This window comes from Cavia porcellus, unplaced genomic scaffold (genome assembly GCF_034190915.1).
Source record: "Cavia porcellus strain 051 isolate PalLab524CR breed Dunkin Hartley unplaced genomic scaffold, mCavPor4.1 scaffold_15, whole genome shotgun sequence".
NCBI lineage: Eukaryota > Metazoa > Chordata > Mammalia > Rodentia > Caviidae > Cavia > Cavia porcellus.
Window position 1 is genome coordinate 58,262,237 of NW_026947498.1, and position 24,035 is coordinate 58,286,271.

The 24,035-nt window shown below is 39.0% G+C and overlaps 1 protein-coding gene across 1 annotated transcript in view; it reads left to right on the forward strand.

Moving 5' to 3' along the window:
• Positions 1-1,782: 1,782 nt before the first annotated feature.
• Tmprss7 (transmembrane serine protease 7) overlaps positions 1,783-24,035 on the forward strand; it is a 47,546-nt gene continuing 25,293 nt past the window's right edge. Inside the window, exons 1-9 of the mRNA XM_003469201.3 lie at positions 1,783-1,830; positions 3,618-3,825; positions 8,287-8,417; positions 11,868-11,935; positions 18,375-18,568; positions 19,647-19,685; positions 20,379-20,607; positions 22,010-22,140; positions 22,778-22,890. Of these exons, the coding sequence (XP_003469249.1) occupies positions 1,783-1,830; positions 3,618-3,825; positions 8,287-8,417; positions 11,868-11,935; positions 18,375-18,568; positions 19,647-19,685; positions 20,379-20,607; positions 22,010-22,140; positions 22,778-22,890 (1,161 nt within the window). The remainder of the gene's footprint in view (positions 1,831-3,617; positions 3,826-8,286; positions 8,418-11,867; positions 11,936-18,374; positions 18,569-19,646; positions 19,686-20,378; positions 20,608-22,009; positions 22,141-22,777; positions 22,891-24,035) is intronic.

The window sequence follows — 24,035 nt, forward strand, 5'->3', positions numbered from 1 at the left end:
TAGGAAGGCGTCTATAAACTCCTCAACCACTTGTTTTATTTGAATAAATGCCTCAAACCAAGTAGAAGTGAAAGTGAAAGATAAAAGGTTTATGGCACATGCTTCCTAATTTTGTCTGACTTCCACCACTTCTTGGAGCCAAAATCCACCACTACTCTACTTTTCTTTTTAATCCTTGCTCGTTTAACATGGTTATACAATGAAACTCAAACAGCAAGGATCTACTAATGTCCTTGCTTTCTTTTATAAACTTTAAAAGGATGATATTTCTTCAAACAAAAATCTAATCTTTTAAACTTTTCTTTAGATCAGCCCGAGTGAGACTTTTGATTCCTGCTGGGCAGGGTCAGCAACTTGTCTGAGCCTGAAGCAGGCATAACAAGACAGATCTTCATCCTGTTTGCATTCCTGAAGAATAAGGGATTAAAGTCTCAGTGGAAGAAATGATGTAAGGCAGAAGAAATAAAGATTGTTAGAAAGGAGACAAGGAAACTCTTAATTTAAAAACCGTGCACTAAATACGACTGCAATTTAGAACACAATCAAATTTGCTCAAGGTTATCCATATCTGTATTCTTTGTTTATATTTCTCCCAGTTCCATCACACCCAGAATTCTGAAAAGATAATGTAAATCCAAAAATTAGTTTAGTTGATAAAAGGTAGAAACCTAATTTTAACATAAGCAAACAGATTTAGAGAGCACAAACAATGCTTTTGGACAATATATCTTAGATTATACATCTTTTTAAAAAATACAATAGACTGCATCTGCTTTTCTCCTGTAAAATGGACCATTATCTTTCTATCAGTTGGTGCAACATTATTTTTCTCCCTTAGTAAACCAAGTCAAATTTTGTATAGATTCATAATTCCACAGATTTCCACCATCAAATGCATATAAATATTCCAAGCTCCAGACCATAATACTTCTTTCTTTGTTGAGGATCTATACTTTATTTCTTGAGTGTATACTTTGAATTCTGCCTAATAAGTCCTTTCATGCTTTTTACATGTTCTGGAAATTCTTTTTATTTGATAGAAGTCAGTGAACCTGCAGAAAATCTTGTGGATAGAGTGAGTTAGGATTCCCTATTTCTGCTTTTGGGGGTCACTTTGAAGCCTGTTTGGTGATACCATTTCCTTACTGATTAAATTTATGAAATAGCTGACATTTTGTAAAAACCCAGAGTACATTTTCAAGACTGCTTAAATCTATTTTCTTGGACATCAATCTTAATTAGCCTCAATAAGTGCAATTTTCTTTGTTCTCTTAAAAAGGAAAAAGAATGCAAATAGAAAAAAAAAAAAAGTCTTGCTGGATAAGTGTTTTCCAAAAACATGGCTGGAGAGCTGAGAGCAGGTTGGAGAAGGGCATTTTCAGAAACAAGATGAATGGATGTAAGGTTGTCTAAGAAATGGTGCTGAGGCTTATAAATTAGTCTTTTTATACTCTATAAACACAGGTAACAACTTGAATAACACTCCAGTGTGCATTTTTGGGTTTCTTTTAGGGAAAGTGCATTGAGGCTGAGGTCTAAGTTGCATAAGAAGCTGCTCATTTGTGGAGAAAAGCTGAGTGCACGGGGCCCTTTAACACCCACTTTACAGCAATGAGGGAGCTTCAGTTTCTGAACTGGACCCGGTGGAGGTAAATTGACTCCATCCCTCCGAGAGCAAGCCTCAGGGTGGTGACTGTTCTCTTAGTTCTTCTCAAGGGAGCATGTAATGGTGAGAACTGGCTTGCAGGCACCCATAGATGGTCACAGACAGAACATCTGAACATGGACAAAGAAAACAGTGATGCTTCACCCAAACCTGCCGACCTGAAAGTAAGTGTGTGTGGGGGCCTCCTCTCCTACTTGAATGTCATTTGTTGTTAAACCTGTTAGTAAAATGAGCCCTCATGACTCTATATAAATTAAAGGCCAAAAAAAAAAAAAAAAAGAAGAAAACCACCTTTCTTTTTAAATACTTAATAGATTTTGCAGATGTGAGATTGTTTTAAAGAACTTTACTTGGCAATTGATTAGAAGCTGTTTCTCTAAAACTCCAGGGAAATTGTCCTGATCTTAAAACAAATTCCACTTTAAAATTTAATCAGTGCTAACTGAGACTGCCTATAATGTGTTCTTCCACTTAAAGATCCAGCTTTGTCTTGTCGATTCTGTACGCTTTGGCACTTCTGTGCGTTTCGTTTACATCTTTGAAGGGAGGCCTGAAGGTGTGATCCCACAGTCAGCTCCTGCAGTGGGGTGTCTGCCTGTCTAGCTATCCACACCCCTGACTCCTACAAGACACCACGGTAAAAGATGTCTGCTCTAGTTCAGGTCCACCAGGAGGGATTCAAGCGACGTTTCACTCCCAGGGCTGACAAGGGTATTTGGCAAAAAGAATAAGGGAGTCATAAATAATTCAAAGTGTGCTTGGCCACATATTATCCCATTAATTGGCAGGATTAAAGGCCGGAAGGCATGAATTTTGAAGGAAAAGCTGAGGAAGAATAAAAGAGAATGAGAGAACTTTTAACAAGTCACAAAAGAAAGACTATTTCCTGAGATGGTATGGTAGATTGTCGCCTTTAAAAGAATGTGTGGTTAAAAGTTATTTCATCACTGGAGTTTAGTTACCCTGACATGTATAAATCTCTTTGTCAAAGAAGCTAAAGGGTTGCATACATTATTAAGTAATTCACAGTATCCAATGGCAAAAGGTAAAAAAGAAAAGAGGAGGAGGAGGAGGAGGGGAAACAGTTAACGTATTTTTTTCCTCTTCCACATAATGTGTGGGACACCCATACATGTAAGCCAACTGTTTTCCAATTCAGTGAGTACTCTATTTTGTTTTTGTATTATTTTATCTTTCTTTTTAGTTTTTTGAGATGAAGTCTCATTATCGAGTGAAGGCTGGCCTTGAACTCACTGTAGAGTCCAGGCTGGTCTCAAACTTGCAGCAATTCTCCTGACTCAGCCTCCTGAGTGCCGTGACTACAAGGGTATGCCACCACACTTAGCTCCTTGCTTTAAATTATGCTTTCACTTATGCCTGAGAAACTGAGTCCCCTATCATTTTAGTGGTTGCCAGTGGTAATAGAAACACACTAGATTTCCTTCCTACAACCCTACACAATCACATTTTCTCCCATCCAGTCTCAGCTGTGAAGCAATAATCGTGAAATCAATTTATTTCTGTGAGAAATCTTATTTTAATTCTTATTTTTAATACTGCCTCAGCCAAGATAGAATTGGTTACAAGATAAAAGCGATATAGCACAGATATCTGAAAGACATGGACAGCGAATTGAGAACACACATGACTCTACATGCAGAATCTCTACCTTCATTCCCTGGCCTTCATATATCTTTATATACTTTGCTTCATGAACTTCAGGGCTCTGCTCCACAGCATTCATTTAGCAGGACTAGACAACTGGGGACAACTAGGAACCATTTCACTAAGGTTGCTGTAATGTCTGATTGTTCTGATGTTCACTGCGTGCCTTAATGCAGATTCAGTTGTTATAAATAATTTAACTCATAGTTAGTCCTTTCAGAACCAAAATCTTTCTGTTTAAGCTCTCAACTACTTCTAATTACAATGTATCTTTCTCTTTTAAAAGATATCCAATATATCAATTCAGGTGGTCAGTGTCCCCGGAAGACTACCAGGGAGACGACCACTTCGAAAACCCATTGGCAAAGCCAGACCCAACAAGAAATCCAAGAAGAGAACACCGTTTTGGAATGTCCAAAACAAAATCATTCTCTTCACACTGTTTTTATTCATCCTAGCAGTCATAGCTTGGACACTTCTGTGGCTCTATATCAGTAAGTTAAAAATCTTAACTTCCTTTGGGGCTGGGGCTCGGGCTTATGATGTGAGTCTCGCAGGAGTCATCTGAGCCTAGGCTGCACACTGTTTCCAAAGCCGGGTTTGAAATTTTAAGGAGGAAGAAATGAGGATTTCTTCCTCTTTTCTTCTTTCACCACTGCCACTTCCTTCCATAGGCCACAGGAGGAGAGATGGCAGCTAGGACAGGAAGCGCTAAGGGGATGCTCAGGAGATTTCAACCAGTTCAGCAATGTAATGCATTTGTGGCTATAAAAAATTAATGGAATATTAAGCCGCTTCACTTCCTCATTCCACCCACAGCCTGTTTCTAGGCAACCTTAAATTCCTGGCTCCCTGAGCTCCTGTTCATAGAAGCATCTTCCTCTCCACTGTTGTTATGTTTTTGTTATCTAATTGATCCTTTGGACAGATGCGATGCCTAAGCCTTTTCCTATAGACTACTTATACAACTCAATAACTACAATCCTTGTTGATTTAGGTTAGAGTTTTCACTCTATACACGCTAGTATATCTGATAGAAGATACATGTACTGTGATATTAGGAAACAAGTGTTTAGTATACTTAGTCTGTGTGCCTTGTTTCTGACCCAAGGGTTGTAACCCTCTTGTAAATTTCTGTGCTACAGGTATGATAGGAGCATCTTTTGCTATGACAATCTTAGGCTCCAGTTCTTTTCAGAGCTTCTAAGGACATCCTTCATATGTTAATGAGATGACTGGTGACTGAACACCCCTGGAAAGCTGGAAGAAGCAATCTGTGATTAGAGCATTGTAACTTTAGTTCCCTCACACCTTGGGGACAAGGTAGAGGGGGAGAGGCTGGAAAATGAACTCAGTCTTCATTACTGATTATTTATTCAGTTGTATCTACATAATAGAAACTCCATAAAACCCTAAGGCACAGAGGGCTCTTGGCCTGGTGAAAATATCTGCTGCTGGGAAGTTAGCATGCCCCAACTCCACAAGAACAGGAGTGCCTGGATTGGGTGCTATATCCCTCCACCTGGCTGTTTATTTGTATTTTTTACAATGTCCTTAAGAAAAGTTTTCCCTGAGTTCTGTAAACCATTGTAGCAAATTATCATACCAGAGGGGTCACCGGAACACCTCATCTGCAGGAGCAGTGTGTGCAGCCCAGAGACCTCATACGGAATCTAAAGTGGGTTCAGTGCTGTGGGGCTGAGCCCTTCATCTGAGAGCTGCCACCAGCTCCAGAGAACTAGTGCAAGAACTAAATCAAATTTTTAACTATCCAGCTGAAGTCTGCAGTAAATTGAAGAGTTATTTGTTGTGGGGGGAAAAAAACTCCACACATTTGAAGTTGAAAGTAGTTTGAGTAGAAAAACCTACTTTTTAGGTGTATTCTCAAGGATACTAAAATCTGAGTGTAGGCAAAATTTAAAGATCAAGAGCCAATAAATAATCTTAGTTTAGGTTATAAAATACAAAATGATCGGGGCTGGGGATTTAGCTCAGTGGCATAAGCACCTGCCTTGCGAGCGCGTGGTTATAACTTTGATCCCTGGTACAGGTAAAAAAAAATACAAACTGATCACATGTAATCTACTTGGCACACTATAATTCCTTAGGCTACCTTTAACAATCTCACAGATGTGTTTTCTACTTCCACAAAACTCCCAGTTCTGTATGGGAGAATACTACTTGTTTGTTTATTTATTTTGTTTAAGTGGTTATTTTGTGATCACGGAAGAGTGGTGTGCAACCTATCCATGAATGAAGTCCAAAGAAACCTTCATGAAATTGTTTCTGCCAATATTCTTGGTACATTTTGGGAATGCCCACTGTGTGTGGCCCTTGTGATAGGCAAGGGGTGGGCAGACTGGCAAATGGAATATAATTTATGCCTGCTACACAGGTTAATGGGGAAGTTGGATCAAGTCATTGGTTAATTAAAACAAACACACAACTACAATGGAAATTAAGCCAATTTATATTTCTGCTGTATCTCAGCTGACGTATTTGTATTGGCTTGGAGTTGCTGCATAAAGTTTTGGATCATGGTACACTTGTACAGAAAGTTTGCTAGCTGAATAATAATTGGAAAGGATATAGAGACAGACTGGCATGAGCAAAGGCAAACTCCTATGTATATTTATTTAATTTTAATTTTAAAAAGAAGATAAAACAATAAAACCAATCAAAACAAACCAATGTAAGAGAGCAGACTTCAAAACATTACAAAATCAACAATAGTTACCATAATGCCTTGTGATGTCATCAAAATAGCTGCAGATAACTTTGGACATAAATCAAACAGAATAGAATAGAACAATACAAACAAAATATTAATTGAAATAAAGAACTTCAAAAAAAACCTATAGTAAACCTAAAATTGCTATTATAATGTATCTCACTCTCTTTGAAATACCTGCTCCTGCCATTGGATTTAACATACTCAAAACAAAAGAGAATAAAACCCAACCCAACAAAACAATGGAAATGATATAGGACTTTATAACAAGACCACAGGGAATCAACAATGGCTACAACCCTCAGAAGGAGATCCCCCCTAGATGCCACACTGCATACCACTATCCTCAGACCCTAGGATCAGACCACTGGCCCCAGACCTGCAGTGTTAGTGTAACACTAAAGCACCACAGGCATCCAATTGCATTTCAGCCTCTGTTTCTCTGGATAAGCTGATTGGTTCCTCATGTGGGAGATGGTGAGGGTGTGTGACTGGTGCTTCTTGTTTGCTAGCCTGCATGGAAGGGGCTGGGGTATGGCTGTTCCAGTCTGGCGGTGGCCCATACATGGTGCTGGTTCCCAGACTGGGCTTGTTTGCTGGTGTGGCCTTGTGGTCCTCCCCCGCCTCCCCCGCCTGCCTCCCAGTCTGCAAATGGTGCTGACTCATGGAGACAGGCTAGGGTCTGGTTGTTCCCAGTCCAGCAGCGGCCCATGAATGGCACTGGTTTCCAGACTGAACCTCATATGTATAAATAATAATTGTTCAATAGAAAACAAGTTAATCTAATATGAAAAATTTGGACATAGAGGGTAACCTTGAAAGTGAGGTAGACAGTTCATTACAGAGGCCATGGATGATCTCGTATGTTGGGATGAGCTAGAGTTAAATAAACGTAATCAGATTTAGTGCTAAATTGATCTTTGTATTGCTACTGTTTGACCTTTGAGTACTTACTGATATAAGAAGGATGTGTGAGCTTTTAGAAAGAACTTCTAGCTTCCACTCAAATTTAAAGAGTGTAGCTAAAAACACATCTCAGAAGCACCTGCCTAATAAGAAGAAAACTAAAAACAATTGTTGTTTTGTATGGGAGATCTAGTAAGGCAAGGTGATCTGTCATGGTCAATAATTAGAAAGAGCAAATGCAGCACAGGATGGCAGGTCTCCTGCCTTCCCCCTGTGTGCTCTGCCCTTCCACAGCATCCCTGCTCAGAGTCACAATGACTATGGCTGGGTCCTACAGTGGAGGCTCCTTCCTGTTGCCCCTGTACACTGCGTCTTTTTACTTCAGCCATCATTCATTCCCTCTCCCTCCACCCAGCCCTTCCCTACCTTCCTTCTTGCAATCATGTACTGAGCTCTAAAGCTAAGCCTGGACCTGGCTAACAGCTGCTGAGGAAAAAGCAACTAAGCTGCTGTCCACTTTCTCTGAGATCAAACTCAAACAGATAGTAGTTCAGATGCAGCCAGCTGCAGAAAGGAATGTGCAAGCACCATGGGAGCCTGGAGAGGCTCTGAAGAGAACACAAACCTTGGAAACTATGAAGAAAGGGTGAGAGGAGAGGTTTTTCTTTCCCTTAGCTACGGCCTCTTTCCAAAGGCAATACAAAAGTCACAGCATTGTCTCTGCCTCTCTTTCTGCAAAGCCTTTGGGCAGGCCTAACATTCAATTCTATAGTCTCCACTGGGCAGAGAATTTGAGGAGTATCAGACAAAGTGGATAGTACACCCTGGCTGGCTCGTTGGAAGGACAAGTTCTTCCCAGCGTGGACAGAGCTGCAGACTGACCCAGGACCCGAACATTAGCCCACGTGGCCAGATAGGGGATGGATGGAAGCCTCAGACGGTGGATGGGAATTGCTCTCTCCTTTCCCCACAGTACTAACTGATGGTACATGGTTTTAGCACGTTGAGTTTCACAGACTTGGAACCCATGAAAACTGTACAATCCTTTTTACTCTTTAGAGACTCTAGCATATAGTTTCTACCTTTAAATCTTGCCTGTAAATATTTGGTAGAAACCATCAGAAAGAAGAGAGCATTTTAAAAGGTATGGTGTTTTGCTGCTGAGGGAAGAGATACCATTAAGTACTTTTAGAAGAGCATCACAGAATATGATGGAGTAAATGTATGACAGCTAAAATAAAATCATTTTAGGAGGCTCAGATTAGCTTTTCTCAGATTATGGGAATATCTCCTAATCACTTTCTCTCCTATTTTGTAGGTAAGACAGAAAGCAGAGATGCTTTTTATTTTGTGGGGATGTTTCGCATCACCAACATTGAGTTTCTTCCCGAGTACCGACAGAAGGAGTCCAGGGAATTTCTGTCAGTGGCGAGGACTGTGCAGCAAGTGGTGAGGTGATGGGGTGTATGGGAGAAGCCAGCAGGGGGAGCCAGGGACACAGGGGTAGTACACGACAGGGAAGCACACGCCAGTGTAAATGGCAGAAGCTAGAGTACTAAGACATGGGACTTAGCTTATCTTTGCTATAATTCAGGCTTGATTTTCTCCCTCTTCTTAATGTAAAAAGAAACAGCAGCTCTCTTGACTTCTGTTTTTTTTCACCTGTAAAATAAAGAAACTAGGTCAGATGATGTTGTAGATGATTTCCAGCTGTGATGTTACGTGACTGCTGATTCATTCTGTGATTGTGCACATTTATTCCAACCTTGATCTACTGGCAATCTCTTGGCTTTTGAAAAGAATTCCTCATTTAGAACTTATAAATATTTATTTGGAAAGCTTAGTAAAATTCTGAGAATTGAAGACGTTAAAAATTTTAATGTCATCACCAGAGATAAAGCCTCTTTTGATTCCAAGTTACACTGACATAGGAAATAATGCCACACTGGAGTGTTAGTACTGAGTGTTATAATCTGATTTTTTCTCTTTGCATTGCATGTTTCTGTGTTAGTAAATATTCTTTCAGAAATATAAGTTCTGATCATTTCAAAGTTAGCAAATTCTTTTTTATTGGATGTTTAGACTGTTTTCATTTTTTGCTGCCATGGATAATGTAGCAACAAAACTGCCACAAAGTTTCTGGGTGTCTGTGGTTACTTCCTCAGGTGATTTCCTAAAAGTGTACTTACACGGGCAAATACAAAAATCTTGATGCATGGCTCTTGGCATTTGTTGCCAACTAGAAACTTTCTGCCACTTTGCAATCAGACAATCACGGGAAGCTCGGCCTGCCCTGAGCTTGATGTTACACCAAGCACAGTGCAGGGCCGTGAGAAAGGCTGAGCTAGATAGCGCTCACAGTGGCTCTGTTTATTGACCGATTGCCTTCTGGACACTGGGCATGTTACTAAACCCTGTGCCTCTAATACATGTGCACCAGTCATTCTTTAAAATACCCCCAGGAGATAGGCTTTTCAATCCCTGTTTTACTGATGAAAAAACAAAACAGCAAAACAAAAAGCAACAGAGGCTCGGGCGATTTAAGCAATCTACTCTGTGTAGCACAGTGAATTTAAACTCTAGACCTCGTATTGTTTTCCGCCATACTCCATATCTATAAAAGTTTTTAATGTTTATCCCAAGCAGTTCAGTAGGTGGTTTTGCTACTGTGTAGGAAAAGGAACATAGGAGGAGAAGACTGGAGAACAGAAGGGTTTTGGTTTTAAGGATGCTAAGTGGGGGCAAAGAAGTTAAGCTGATGCAAGCAGCTCTCCTTTGAGAGCCAGGTACTGAGTTGTGGGAGAATATGCAGCCTCTGACCCTGTTTGCGCTCTGGTTACTGAGTGTGGATCCCACAAATTCCAGGTTCTTGCGTACAGCAAGCAATGAATTGTAAAACATACACTCCATAGTGGGGGAAGAGTAGCAAGGTTTACTGAAGGTCACAGGAAAGGTCACATGCTCTCGAGTTCCAGAACAGGAGAGGGAAAGAAGAAAAACAGCTTGTATGTGCTTTGGTCTGGAGATGTGCGGGATGCTCTTAAATGGGGGAGGGGAGTCAGGGAGGGATGACCTTAGGACAGTGATCCAGCTCAAGTGGGTGGTGATGAGCGAGCTCCTCAGGCCCCAGTGTCTTATCTGTACTAATCTGAACATGCAACTTTCTGATCCGGAGTCAAATACACCACTGTTTTACCACAGGACCTTTGGATTCTTAAGTTTTTAGATGGCTGAGTGCTTCCCTGAGAGATCCTGAGCTCCAGGGATGGTGGCCCTGGCTATAGCAACTATTTGGCCCCTAGTGGCTGATGTAGGAATGAGTCCTTAAAAAAGAAAGGGGTCAAAACTATGAAAATGGGTTTAAATGAGTTTGATTTGTTAACTATGGAGAAAACTTTTGAAGTAGGAAGAACACAGAAATTAAACTTGATTAGAGTCGTTATAGAAAGCAGTAAATAAGTCAGAGTAACTAAATTATTCTTCACGGACAGAATGAAAGTATGTAACCCAAGAAGTGTTTCAATAATAACACATTTTAATTAAAGAAATGATGTCTGGGTTTAGACTTAGAAGCCTGTAGTTCAAGGCTTGCTTTACTCCTTGAAAGATGTCAGGGAATGGCCTTACAACACGCAAGATGATGGAAAAGTTGTGCTAATTTTTTTTTTTTTTTACCCAAATTGGGTTCTTCCACTGATTGAATAGTGAAAGAAGGTTAACCCTTGGCCAAAGAATATTAGACACTAGTGATAGATTCTCAAGTCAGCCTCTCAGCTCACTGGGGGTGGAAATCATAGATTTATAGAGGGAGGGATAAGTCAATAAAGGCGAAGAATATTCATGTCTTTTCTGGGAATGGGTAGAGATTTTTCTGGGGATTCAGATATCACTGTGAGGGCAGAAAACAATTCTCAACCTGTTTTATGTTGGATGGGCCATGCTTATGGTCTCAACACATCCAAGGATGAAGTCCTGAATCAAAGGGAGATTAGGAAACAAGATAATAGCTCCTGGATTTCAAGGAGGAGTCTCAAGTGGATGGCTGCTAAAGGTTTTTGTCAGGAGTATTTTATGCAGCAAAATCACAACATAGTACAACATGGGTCAAACTGTAATCAATCTATAGGATCACAGGTACAGTCACTTAATATTGATTCAATAGGGGAGTACATGGCCAGGATACACGAGAAGCATCATTCATACTTACATGTAGTTTATCTACAATTTCTAATCTTAAAATGAGTGAAGGTGTTTTGGGAAGGGAGAGGAGTATGGGTCCAGAAGTTCTGGTCACCTAGCTATGTGCCCAGTGTCTATCCAGGCTTAGCTAGTCAGGTAGTTGCTATTTATTTGTAGGTAGGCTTGCATGTAACTTCTTCGAGGATCCAACGCCTCTGCCTATTAACATCTATCTAACTTATGACCTCTCTTTGATCCTTATATGGTTCTTTCCATTTGTCATCAACCAATGCCAGCACTCATGGTGCTGGGGTGTGTCAGAAATGGGATTATAAAGGTGCTGAGATTGTCTGGTGGTCTCTCTGGCAACCATGTAGTATCCAATCAGTTCTAGGGAGGCCACCTGAAGAGAAAGTTCTAAACTTCAGACACCCTATCCTGAGAGAGAAACAAGATGGGAGGCCGAGGCAGGAGGATCATACGTTCAAGCCAACACTGGATAACTTAATGGTTTAGCAAGATGCTGTGTCAAAATAAGAAATTGAAAAAAGAGCTAGTGATGTAGCTCAGTGGGAAGGCTGTGGGTTCGATCCCTAGTATCACAAACAAACAAACAAAACAATACAAAGGAGAAATTCAGCTAGGTTGCCGAGTGAGGCAGGATACCGGGTAATACGGAAATTGAGTTTGAAAGAATTAACATGATTTATTTTTTCCCAGGTAAACCTTGTTTATACAACATCTGCCTTCTCCAAATTTTATAAGCAGTCAGTTGTTGCAGATGTCAGGTAATGTATGTCCCTTGCTTTGGGATTTATAGTGAACAGTGATTGATATCCATAGAAATAGTGTATTCTCCATGGAGATGTAACTGTTTACTAATGACTCCAAATCTCAATCCGACCCGGTGTTCTGAGTGCAGCTACTATGATGCTCTTCCTTTCTAAGCCCCAGGAATAAGAGCCAGTGACCACTTGCAAAAGGCAATTGGGTTGTGCTTACCAGCTTTGGCTGTGTTAGTTGGGTCTCTGCCTTCCTGAGAAAATTCTATTTCCAAAGAGGCAAACTGTCGTGAGTGTCTAGAGCACTCTGAACTCCGGGCAAGGTAAACACGCACGCCTTGTCGGGACACGGGGGGTACAGCGCTTGGAAAAGAAAGACAGGAGAGACACCTTTGCTGTCTGCACCGCGTTACACTGCACTGCACTGCACTGTACGCACAATCTTTATTTTAGGATTCATATATAGTAAACCCGATCAATTCACAGAGCCCAGATAATTAAGTAGTGAAAAGGCATTCTTTGTGGCAAGCTACAACGTGACAGACTACAATGTTTATTCTAAAACTATCTAAGTGAAGTAAATAATCACAACCAGTTCTCACAACTTCTCTAGCCCAGGAAGAAATTCATTAGCTCAAGAATGTTGTTAATTTGTCTGCTGTTAGTGTCACAAAGGGTGGCCAGCCACTTCCTCAAGACTTCTGCAAAACAAAGCCAGCTCACAGTATGGATTCCAGAGGGTGAGGGCTCACTGAGAACAGGCATTCCCGTTCTACCTCCTTCTCGCATACCAGGGCGGCTATTGTAAATTGCAGGTTAGAGGGGGTTGGGCCTACAAAGTGACACCTCATCCCCCACACTTCCTTCCTTTTTATTTTTTAACAACAATTTCCATAAGATCAGGTTATTAATAGCATTTCGTCTTATGCAGTAAAAATACACAAGAACTATGGCAATGAGAACTATAATTAAACTAAGTCCCATGCCACTAAAAGTGTGGGTAATGCTCTGCCAGATTCCTTTGGAATCTAATCCTTTCAAAGATTGAGCAAGCAATTGCGCGAATTGTGCTAGAGATTTATCATCATTTTGCTTTGCAAAATCCTTGTCAATTTGATTATGCAAAGATTCTATTTCCTCCTGGGCAGAGGTGTTTCCATTTAAATACATTCTAATCATTTCCCATTCAAGTTCTGTCTGATTATAAGGTCGTTGGGTTATACAGAAAGTAGTTGAATTTTAATCACATTTTAAAAACACTTGATGCTGAAGAGCCAATATTTTTCTACCCATCCATTCAACTGTTTGTTTAAGGAGGTCTATTTGTTGTTGTAGTTTGGCGTTTATTTGCCACTGAGTTAACCAAAGTTTATGAGAATTCTCATGCCATAATTCGACAACATGTTTTTCTTGCAAAGAGGTATGTAAAGCTACTCCTGAGACTGCTGCTAGAGAGGCTACAGTTATCAGACTTAACAGTACAGCAACCACTATTCCAATAAATCTTTTTGTACGTTTTAACAGATGTTTAAAAAATTCAGTAGTAACAGAAATTACCGGGTCTTGAGACCAAGGTCGAGTTAAATTTACAGGCAACCAAATATGAGTTTTTTGTTGTAACAGCATAACTGTATAAGGCTTAGTGAAATTTAGTGTGCTATTTAAGCATGTAAACAATTGACAATTTAAACAAGTACAAGAAAAATGTGTAAAATTAAAAGTTCCCACTAAAAAGACATAAGGTAGAGGTGCACAAACAGTAATATTATACATTTTAAACCTAGTAAAATTATAAGTAGTAGATACAGATCGACTAGTCCCTGAATATGAAACATTGTACAAGGTTACAGGTTGCATAGCGGCTGGGATCTTCCAAATATGATTTTGAAGGTGATGAGGGTATTCTTCGGCTGCAACAGCAGGGTTAGCGATTCCACCATCTCCCCACCACAAGAGAGCCGTCTTTTGTTGAAATATAGGAGCTCCGTCAGTTATTTTCTTTGGATCTGGAAGACTATACACAACAGAGAGATTACATCTTGTCTCATTCCATTCAGCACATCCATTAACGAATTTTCCAAATGGTCCCCAAATAATATACCCATCAATATTTTTAGCAAATTTTCCCATACATAGTTGCCAAATTATGGGATTATAAGAAATATTTTTATAAGTGAATTCAGGGCATACAGGAAATGTATTTGTATCAGGTGCTGTTAAATTTTTCCAGGTAACATTAAAGGTTTGAGCAGCCAAGGCTTGAAGCCTTGTTCTTTTGTTGCCTGCTTTTATTCCATGTTGAATCCAATACTGCCATCCCAGAGGGATGCAAGGCGGTTCCCCAATGCAAATAGGCCTTTGATTACCATAATAAGTAAAATTGAATAGTGTCCCATCATCTTGATTGTGGGGGGTTAAATCAGCCCACGGTGCTGACAAAATTTCTCTAGGTGTGGTATAAAGTAAAATATCACTAGTTCCCCATTTTACAGGTTCTAATAAAGGGGGGTTTGGAATATATGCCCAGTACGAATGTGGAGGTACCTCAGTCCCCGATGCAACGGTGAGCAAGGCACATAAAGCTAAAAACAAGTTTTCGGGGTTTAAAGGCTTTCCTGCTTGAAGGACAAGCCGTTGCCCTTCTATGGTCAATTTCTTTAATTGTCCCCATGTAGGGAGGGGATTTAAATTTGGTCGCTGTGAGCGGCGGGATTTTCTTAGCTTTAATCTGGCCATGGCTGCGATAGGAACAAGCTCAGCATCCTCAGCCTCTAGCTGGTTTCGCGCTCGCTTCTGAAGGCACGGTTCCGGTTCCTTGGGGAGTTGTCTCCGGGGCTGGCGAACAGGGTCTGGAGGCGCGGATCCTGATCCATCGTCCAGGGACCCACTGCTGAATTCCATTTTCTGTGGAGATATAACCAAAACCTTTCCCCCTATAGAGCAATGTGCCCCTCTCCCATTCAGCCTCTGGAGCTGTTTTAGTCCAAATAGGTTCATTAATCACAAAAGGCTGTTGTTGCTGTTCAAAATGTTTTTCAGCTCTTGTTAATATTTCACCTTGTGGTAAATTGAGAAAATTTAAAATAAACAATGCTTGATGCAGTAATGTTTTTGGACTGTTTTGCAATTTAAACAGTATTGGTATCTGAATATCCTCCTGACTCCTCCTTTTTAATTTTTTAATTTGCAACTTAAGAGTGCCATGTGCTCTTTCAACAATAGCTTGACCCTGGGGGTTATATTCAATCCCTGTAATATGAATAATATTATGGAGATCGCAAAATTGTTTAAATGTTTTGCTAGTATAAGCAGGTCCATTATCTGTTTTGATTTTAGAAGGAATTCCCATAACTGCAAAAGTCTCTAATAAATGTATAATAACATTTTTAGTGGATTCTCCCTGTTGAGCAGTAGCCCATAGAAATGAAGAATAGGTATCAATAACTACATGTACATAAGAAAGCCGACCAAAAGAAGGTACATGTGTAATATCCATTTGCCATAATTCATTAGGTTGAGTTCCTCGAGGGTTGACACCTGCGGGAATAATTCTTAAATGTAATGGTCTATAAATAGGGCAGGCTTTTACAATCTGTTTAGCTTTTGTAAAAGGTATCTTATATTTAAGATGCAAATGTCCTGCATTTGCATGATTAAATTGATGTTCTTTAACGGGTGTGGTGAACATAACTAAGGAATCCACTGTATTGTTACCTGATACTAATGGTCCGGGTAACTGAGAATGAGAACGTAAATGAGTAATAAAATAAGAATGATTTCTTTTTTGAACATGTATTTGTAAATTTTGAAATAAAGACAATAAAGCAGGCTTATTAGAATATAACACAGCTGAATAGATATTTGTCACTACTCCAACAGAATAGGCTGAATCGGCTATAATGTTAATAGGTTGGTTATGAAAATCTAAAAACACTTGTAATATAGCAAAAAGTTCATTTTGTTGTACAGAGTTAAAATTTGTCTGACGTACCCAGTAAGATTTTTGAGTCCAATATGCAGCTTTATTTTTAGATCCATCTGTAAATATAGTCAAAGCTTGTGGAATTGGCTGTACAGCTAATAAGGTATTAACCACAAATTGTTGACGTCTAAAAAAATCCCATAATTTACTTTTAGGAAAATGATATGAAAAAGTTCCCATGAAATCTGCTAAAGCAATTTGTAAGGTTTCAGTAATTGACAACAAATATTCCCATTGTTCCTTAGTTAAAGGGATAACTATATTGTTTATATCTTCTCCTATCAAAGTTATAGAACGAGCTCTACCATTCATAATTAAAGCTGCAACCATGTCAATATAAGGCATAACATTTTTAGATTGCTTAGTTTTAGTGAATACCCATTCTACTGGCATAGCATTTTGACCTAAAACTGCAGAGGGATATTGAAAAGTATTAATAATATATAAAGTTAGAGGCAATTTAGGATCAATCCTAATTAAAAATGCATCCTTAATTCGTTGTTCTACAAACTGTAATTCTTGCTCTGCTTTTGCTGTTAAAGAACGAGGGCTGGATGGATCTGAAGAGCCCTGTAGAGTAGCAAACAAATGTTGTAATGCATGGGTAGGGATACCTAGTGTGGGACGAAGCCAATTAATATCCCCTAATAATTTTTGAAAATCATTTAAAGTGGATAACTTATCTCTCCTAATAGACATTTTTTGTGGAATCACCTTTTGTCTAGTAAGAATATATCCCAAATAATGACTAACTTCTTCCTTTTGAATTTTATCCTGTGCTATTACAAGTCCAAACGGAGAAAAATATTGAGGTAAAGTTTTTAAAATATCTTTTAAAACATTTCTATCACTATATTAGCATTTTTGTCTTGCCTTTTTCGCACAACCTTCCATAAACCACATGTGCCACTGTAAATATTCTGGCTCCTTTAAAAGAATTTTGGCCAAGGCTTTCCAATCATAAGGAGCAAGATTACCATAGTGATCTGCTACCGATGTTATTAATTCTCTAGTGTAATGAGCCTGAGGGCCATAAAGGGTTACAGCCTTTTTTAATTTTGCTAAATCATCCATATTAAATGCTTCCCATCTAGGGGGAACTGCCTCTCCATCTATTGGCTGAGGCCTGATTACAGGGAAAGCAAAGGCAGGCTTTTCCTCATCAGAATCCCCTAATTTTGGTAAATCAGCCAAAGCTAGCTTGGCTTTACTCCAATTAGGGTTAGATGGAGGAGGTGCAGAGGGAACTATAGGCGGGTTTTGCTTAACGGAGAGTTGTTTCACCTCTTGTGTTAAATGCTGTATAGCCTGTAAAATTGGGCGATTGTCATAATTTGATATTGCTGCGGCAGCTAAAGCTGAGTCGGCTGTAGTGGATTTTACTTTTAGTTTGGACGCCTTTTCACTACTTAAAGCGATAGCGTCATTTTGAACTACATTCTGCTCCTCCTCTGTGAGGGGCAATTCCTGAATAACTGGCTTAATTTCTAGTTGAAGATTTTCTACAATATGTTCATCTTCCATAGCTTTTAATAAAGAGTACACAACCGACCAAATAGCCCAAAAACGTAAAGGAATCTTTTCCTCCTGTTGCATAGCCCTTTCTATACTAACCCTTGCCTTCCTCCATACTTCTACATCCAAAGTTCCTTCATCTGGAAACCAAGGATTATATTCTTTAATTGTATCAATACACATATCCAAGTCAGCTGACCTGAGCGATATGCCATATATAGATAATAAATGTTTAAGAATTTTTAAGAAAGGAGAGGAAGCAGATTGTCCCATTTCCCCGTAATAAAATTATACTTACCTTCCTAAGCGACCTTCGGAGTCCCTGAATTCGGGCGCCACTTGTCGTGAGTGTCTAGAGCACTCTGAACTCCGGGCAAGGTAAACACGCACGCCTTGTCGGGACACGGGGGGTACAGCGCTTGGAAAAGAAAGACAGGAGAGACACCTTTGCTGTCTGCACCGCGTTACACTGCACTGCACTGCACTGTACGCACAATCTTTATTTTAGGATTCATATATAGTAAACCCGATCAATTCACAGAGCCCAGATAATTAAGTAGTGAAAAGGCATTCTTTGTGGCAAGCTACAACGTGACAGACTACAATGTTTATTCTAAAACTATCTAAGTGAAGTAAATAATCACAACCAGTTCTCACAACTTCTCTAGCCCAGGAAGAAATTCATTAGCTCAAGAATGTTGTTAATTTGTCTGCTGTTAGTGTCACAAAGGGTGGCCAGCCACTTCCTCAAGACTTCTGCAAAACAAAGCCAGCTCACAGTATGGATTCCAGAGGGTGAGGGCTCACTGAGAACAGGCATTCCCGTTCTACCTCCTTCTCGCATACCAGGGCGGCTATTGTAAATTGCAGGTTAGAGGGGGTTGGGCCTACAAAGTGACACCTCATCCCCCACAGCAAACCCTGAATATTTTTGTCTTTTCACTACAGCAGCAACAACAAAGGTGGCCTCCTTGTCCACTTTTGGATTGTGTTTGTCATGCCACATGCCAAGGGCCACATTTTCTGTGAGGATTGTGTGGCTGCCATCTTGAAGGACTCCATCCAGACAAGCATTATAAACCGGACCTCTGTGGGGAGCTTGCAGGGCCTGGCTGTGGACATGGACTCTGTGGTACTAAATGGTGATTGTTGGGTAATTCTCCTTAAAGCATTCCTTCTTGCAGCATGGCTGATACTCGACATTATCATAGTTAGTATCACAATAGCGTTCCCTTCCTGAATCACAGTGACACAGCATCAGCTGAAGGCATCGGAGCTGGACCAGTTAAGGAAACTCTTAAATGAGATGTGTAGTCAGTAACTGAAGAATAGAATTGAGGATGTAATGTAGACAAAATAGAATTTTTAAAAATGTAGCCCACCTTACATTTATTCTGCTTATGCATCTTCAAACTAAATCCGCAAAGAACAAAGACTTACAAAATGAATTTCAGTGAGGTTTATTTTGTCTCTATCCTTGTGTAGATAAAATTATATCGATAACATGTAATATCTCCCAGTGCTCCAAAACAGCTTGTCTTTTATTTCCATCAAGCTGCAAATTGGATCACTTTTTTTGACAGTGATATAAATGGTTTAATCACGTAATCATTTAATCACCCAACATTTCTGCAGATTTGTCTTTTGATTTAAGATACATGGGGCATATGGTCACTAGATGATAAATATTTTCAAATGAATGAATGAAAAAATCTCTAGTGGAAAATTTGGCACTGTATTTACTATTTCAGCCATTATTTTTGTTTACTTGGTTGCTTCCTTACCTGTAAGAAATGTTTAAAACAGGTGTAGTGGTGCATGTCTGAAATCCCAGCAGTCAAGAGGCTGAAGCAGGAGAATCTTTACAGATTCAGGGGCTGGGGATTTAGCTTGCACTGCCTGGCAAGTGCAAGGTTGTGAGTTTGATCACTGATAGAAAAAAAAAAAAAGAAATGTTTACACTTCATAACTTTGCATAATTAGAAAGATACTGAAGTAAAGAGAAACATAAACTCTCACATATTGTATTCAATTTAGAGCTGTGAATCTCTTAAAACTATTCAAATAGCCTCCCCACTGTTATTGAATTATCTTAAAACACAATCTCATATGTGTTTGATTGTTTTAAAGAAGGACCAAAAGTGACTTTTATTAAGCAAAATTCTAACACAATGAAATGTTAAGATCAACAGTCTATTTCTATGTGTTTTTTCAATGCAGCTGGGCTTCGTTCAGATTACTCTTCAACCATAGGATCTGGTAAATTCGCTTATGTGTCCCTTTTACCCATCTCTTGTATCATTTTGGCCATAATTTTCCTTTTCTTCTCGTGATTTCCTCTTTCTAATGATGATAGTTGCTAGTACCTTTCTATGATAGAATTGGCCTAAGCACACAGGAAGCTCCGCAGGCGTGGTAACTGGGACACATGTGGAATGCATTGGCTTGAGGTGTGATTCAGTCTAGTATCTAAAATAACACATCATCAGGACTGCATTCTACCCTCGTCTGTTAAGGCTTCACGATCAAGTCTGCTCTTCAATTTTTTGATAGCAAAAATGGCCACCCCCATGCAGGCCAAGCTTGTAGTTTATAATTTTCTCAATCGTGGTAGGAAACCCCCCCCCCCCCAAACATATTTCCTGACAGTTTTTGAGGAAGTCCCGGGGCTGACTGTCATTGCCTGGGTTGGCTGATGTGCCTAGCTTTAGATGAAGTTCTTTGGGTTAGTTGGCTGGTCTGAATCCTGTGCCCACCTCTGGACCTGGGAGTGATTTTATCCCAAATAGCTTCTCTAGGGCTCTCCCCGGGGGTATGTCCTCTGCATGACTTCTTTCACTCTTCACTCTTCTAAAAATATTTCTAGAAAAATCATTCCTAAAAAAATCAAAGTAAATAAAGAACGAAATATTAAGAAAGAAAGAAAAACAAAAGGAAGCGCTATCTCCACAGACCAAGGCTGCTCTCAGTATTTCTATGCAGAGCATCTGTCCCTCCGGTACCCTCTGGAGATCTCTGCAACCTCAGGGCAGCTGATGTGTCACTTCAAGCTGGTGGCCATCGTGGGCTATCTGATTCGTCTCTCAATTGAGTCCATTCAGCTGGAAGCTGACAACTGTGTCACCGACTCGCTCACCATTTACGATGCCCTTTTGCCAATTCGGAGCACTGCTCTGTACAGGTAAGTGGCTGCCACTCTGCTTAACAGATGGAAAGAGCTTTTTTTTTTTTTTTTTTTTTTACAATCTCTGTTTTGCAGTATGTAGGCTCCCCTGGATTTTAAGAAAACATTTTTATGTACACTCACAGTCAAAGACGGATTTCTGCTTATTTTGCAGTCATATTTTTGCATCTTTGCCAGAGAAGATCAGATTTGATCTTTGTTTTGCATTTGTAACACAGTCTCTCAGAATGAGGAAGGCAGGAACTTTAACCAATCTATCTAAAAATAACAGGTATTTTGGTTAATTTTACTTTTAGTGCAGTGACAATGAAATCTGCTGTTCCAACAAATTATTAAATAGTGAGTAAATATTTTATGAATAAATGGTCTATGATGATTACATAACAATAGTAAAACATTTTTTTTTTTACTTACTACAATGATAATAAAAGTTTGTGGTAGAAAATGAAGTCTATTGGAGAAAATTACATCAGTTACTTTACAGTCTCATTGCCCAGAAAAAATTTCTGTTATATTTTAGCATAAATTTTTATATACATATGTGCATACATGTATTTATCTATACCCTAATATTTTTTATTTAACTGTAGACATCTATTTAAGGATATTTAAATAGATGTCTAACATCTATTTAAGGATATTTAAATAGATGTCTACAGTTAAGTAAATAAATTTATAATGCTAATAATAGCTTTATTAAGGAATTGACTTATTACTCTCTGGTAAAAATATGTGAATTACTTTACTATTTTAGTAGTATTTATGTTCATCACAATAGTTTATTTGGGTGTGTATATATCTTATATTTTGGTGATGAATGTGCACGTTAAAGATTCAGCACTATAAAAGGATATGCAATAGAAAGTAAGTTTTAAATTGACTCATTCCTCAATGACTGCTAGTTTCTTTCCAGCCCTGAGGATATTCTTAGCATTATCTCAATTAAGCCTGCGCAGTCCTCTGAGAAGCATGCTATTACTATTACTACGGTTTTATTGAAAGGAAACTGGAATCTATGCATTTAGTCATTGATTGCCTGGCATCTTTATGTGATTTACTGGGGGAACTGCTTTCAGAATGCAGTATTCTTGCGGCAGAGTCCATGACCTTAGCTGTTACATGTCCTTCCTTTTTACCTTATTGGTACTTAAGGAGGTTTCAGGCACAGGCGTCCAAGTGAATTCTTTGGTGGTATCTACTGGACAAACATCTCTGTATCTTTCTCAGTTCCAATCTATTTGCAGAACTCTGTAGCCACTAACTGGTAAAGACGTGGCTGCAGACAGAGTCATGAGCACTGGGTGTGTGGTTCTGGAAATGTGTGGAATTAATGTCAGATAGAGGTCTATTCCTCAGATGGCCTATTGTTCACGAACTTTGTTTTGTTATCTGATTCCAGACTTTGTGAACCCACGAGGACACTAATGTCATTTGTTTCTACAAATAATCTCATGTTAGTGACACTTAAATCTCCTTACATACGGAGGCTATCAGGAATCCGGGCTTATTTTGAGGTCATTCCAGAGCAAAGTAAGTCTTCTCTGATTTAAAAAAACAATAACCTCTGGAAATACTTGCTGTGATGCTCTAGCCTTATCTTTCCTGGAAGTGTGTTGTAAAATTAGTCTTTATTAGTTATTATTCTGAATGACTCAGAGCCCAGTCAGAAGAGAAAGAACAGAGTGCATGTAATAAAGTCCTGGTAAATTGTCATAAGAGTGTTGATTAGGTAACTCAAAAAAAGAGAAACTAAAGGGTTAGGAGACGTCAGCAGCTCTCAGGTTGGAGGAAAGAAAGAAGTTGAGCTGTCACAGCTCTGGGAGGAAGAGGCCATGCATGAATATCTGGCCTCTGGAAAAACGGCTGTTTCATGGTGCTGCTGTCTCTGAGTTCAGAACTATGTTTTTAAAGAAAGCCATAGCATCCTATAGCTCTGTAGCCAAAATACAGGATTTGAAACAAACAAACATGGAATTTGAGAACAAGTATTTTAGCTAAGCATCTGTATAGTGATATTTCTTTAAAAAAAAAATGAAACTTAGGTTCAAAAATATACCAGTTTGTTCATCAAGGGCGTGTGCATTTTCAATTACAGAAATGGATGATCTGATTTTTTGTATAATTTCACAACTGCAAGTCATTGTGTGTTATTGGATATCTTTTTCAGAATGTCAAAACACAGTGTTGGTCAATGAGATCCCTGGATTTGAGGGGAAAATTTCAAGTCCATATTATCCAAGCTACTATCCTCCAAAATGCAAGTGTACCTGGAAATTTCAGGTAGCTGAGTTTTATCCGAATTTTGGAAAAATACTATTCTCCTATGTTTGGAACTATTTTATTGTGAATTTTCATTACCCTTATCTTTTAAATTACAAAAATAATACCATTTAATTTTATAAAATTTGAACCATATGCAGAGATATTAACTAAGAAGTGAAATTTTCCTGTAATTTAACCTTTTATTGACAAATCAACTGTGCTTAGCAGTGGGCTTATTTCTCTAGCTTACTTTATATCAAAAGATGCAAAGGTGTTATTACAGAATCAAACAATTATTTTATTATGGTTGAGTTTACTTATCAATTATTAATTCATCATAGAAATAATGAAAATAATAAATTGGATTATGCAATATATATTTTGCATAAACAAACAAAGGTGTAAATTTATGTAAAAATATACCACTATTGTGTCAGATGGGGCGTTAATATTTTTCAGTCTAGACTAGGCTTTATTCAGCAATAGAATCATGCAGTGATAAGGCAAAGTTATCACCTTTGCTCCTTTAGTACACATATAGAATCATGATTATGCAGCACAGCAATTAGATGAAAACAGTAATTGTATGTAGTTTGTGTCATCCATGTGGTTTTGAATGAACTACTGTGGGCTAGCTACTCAGGTGCTACTCTGGACTCACAGGATCTGTGAAATTGGACAGCAACAAAGCAAAAATCTTTCCTCATGGAGTTTCCCTTCCAGTAGAGGGAGACAAGAGACAAACAATTATGTTACATATCCAATTAAGTTTCGTGTCTGTGTTTTCTGTGTCTATACAATTGATGGCAGATTGCACTGGACATGTCCATAAATTGTCTTGTCTCTGTTCCCTAAAAAAATACAACTTACGTTGCTATTGATGCAGCATTTTTATGGGTGGTGTTATATAAGTAATCTAGAGGTGATTTAAAAGTTTATAGGAGGATGTGGATATGTTATATGCAGATATTACAATATTTTATACAAATGACTTGAGCACCCACAGATCTGGATGGTTGTTGATGTCCTGAGACCATTTCTTTTCACAGAGCCATGACAACTGTGTGTAGTGTGTGACACGGTGACATAACACTATGGAGAAAAAGACGGAGGAGAACTGTATAGGTCGACTGAAAATTTGGAAAGGAACAAGTTGGGGGTTT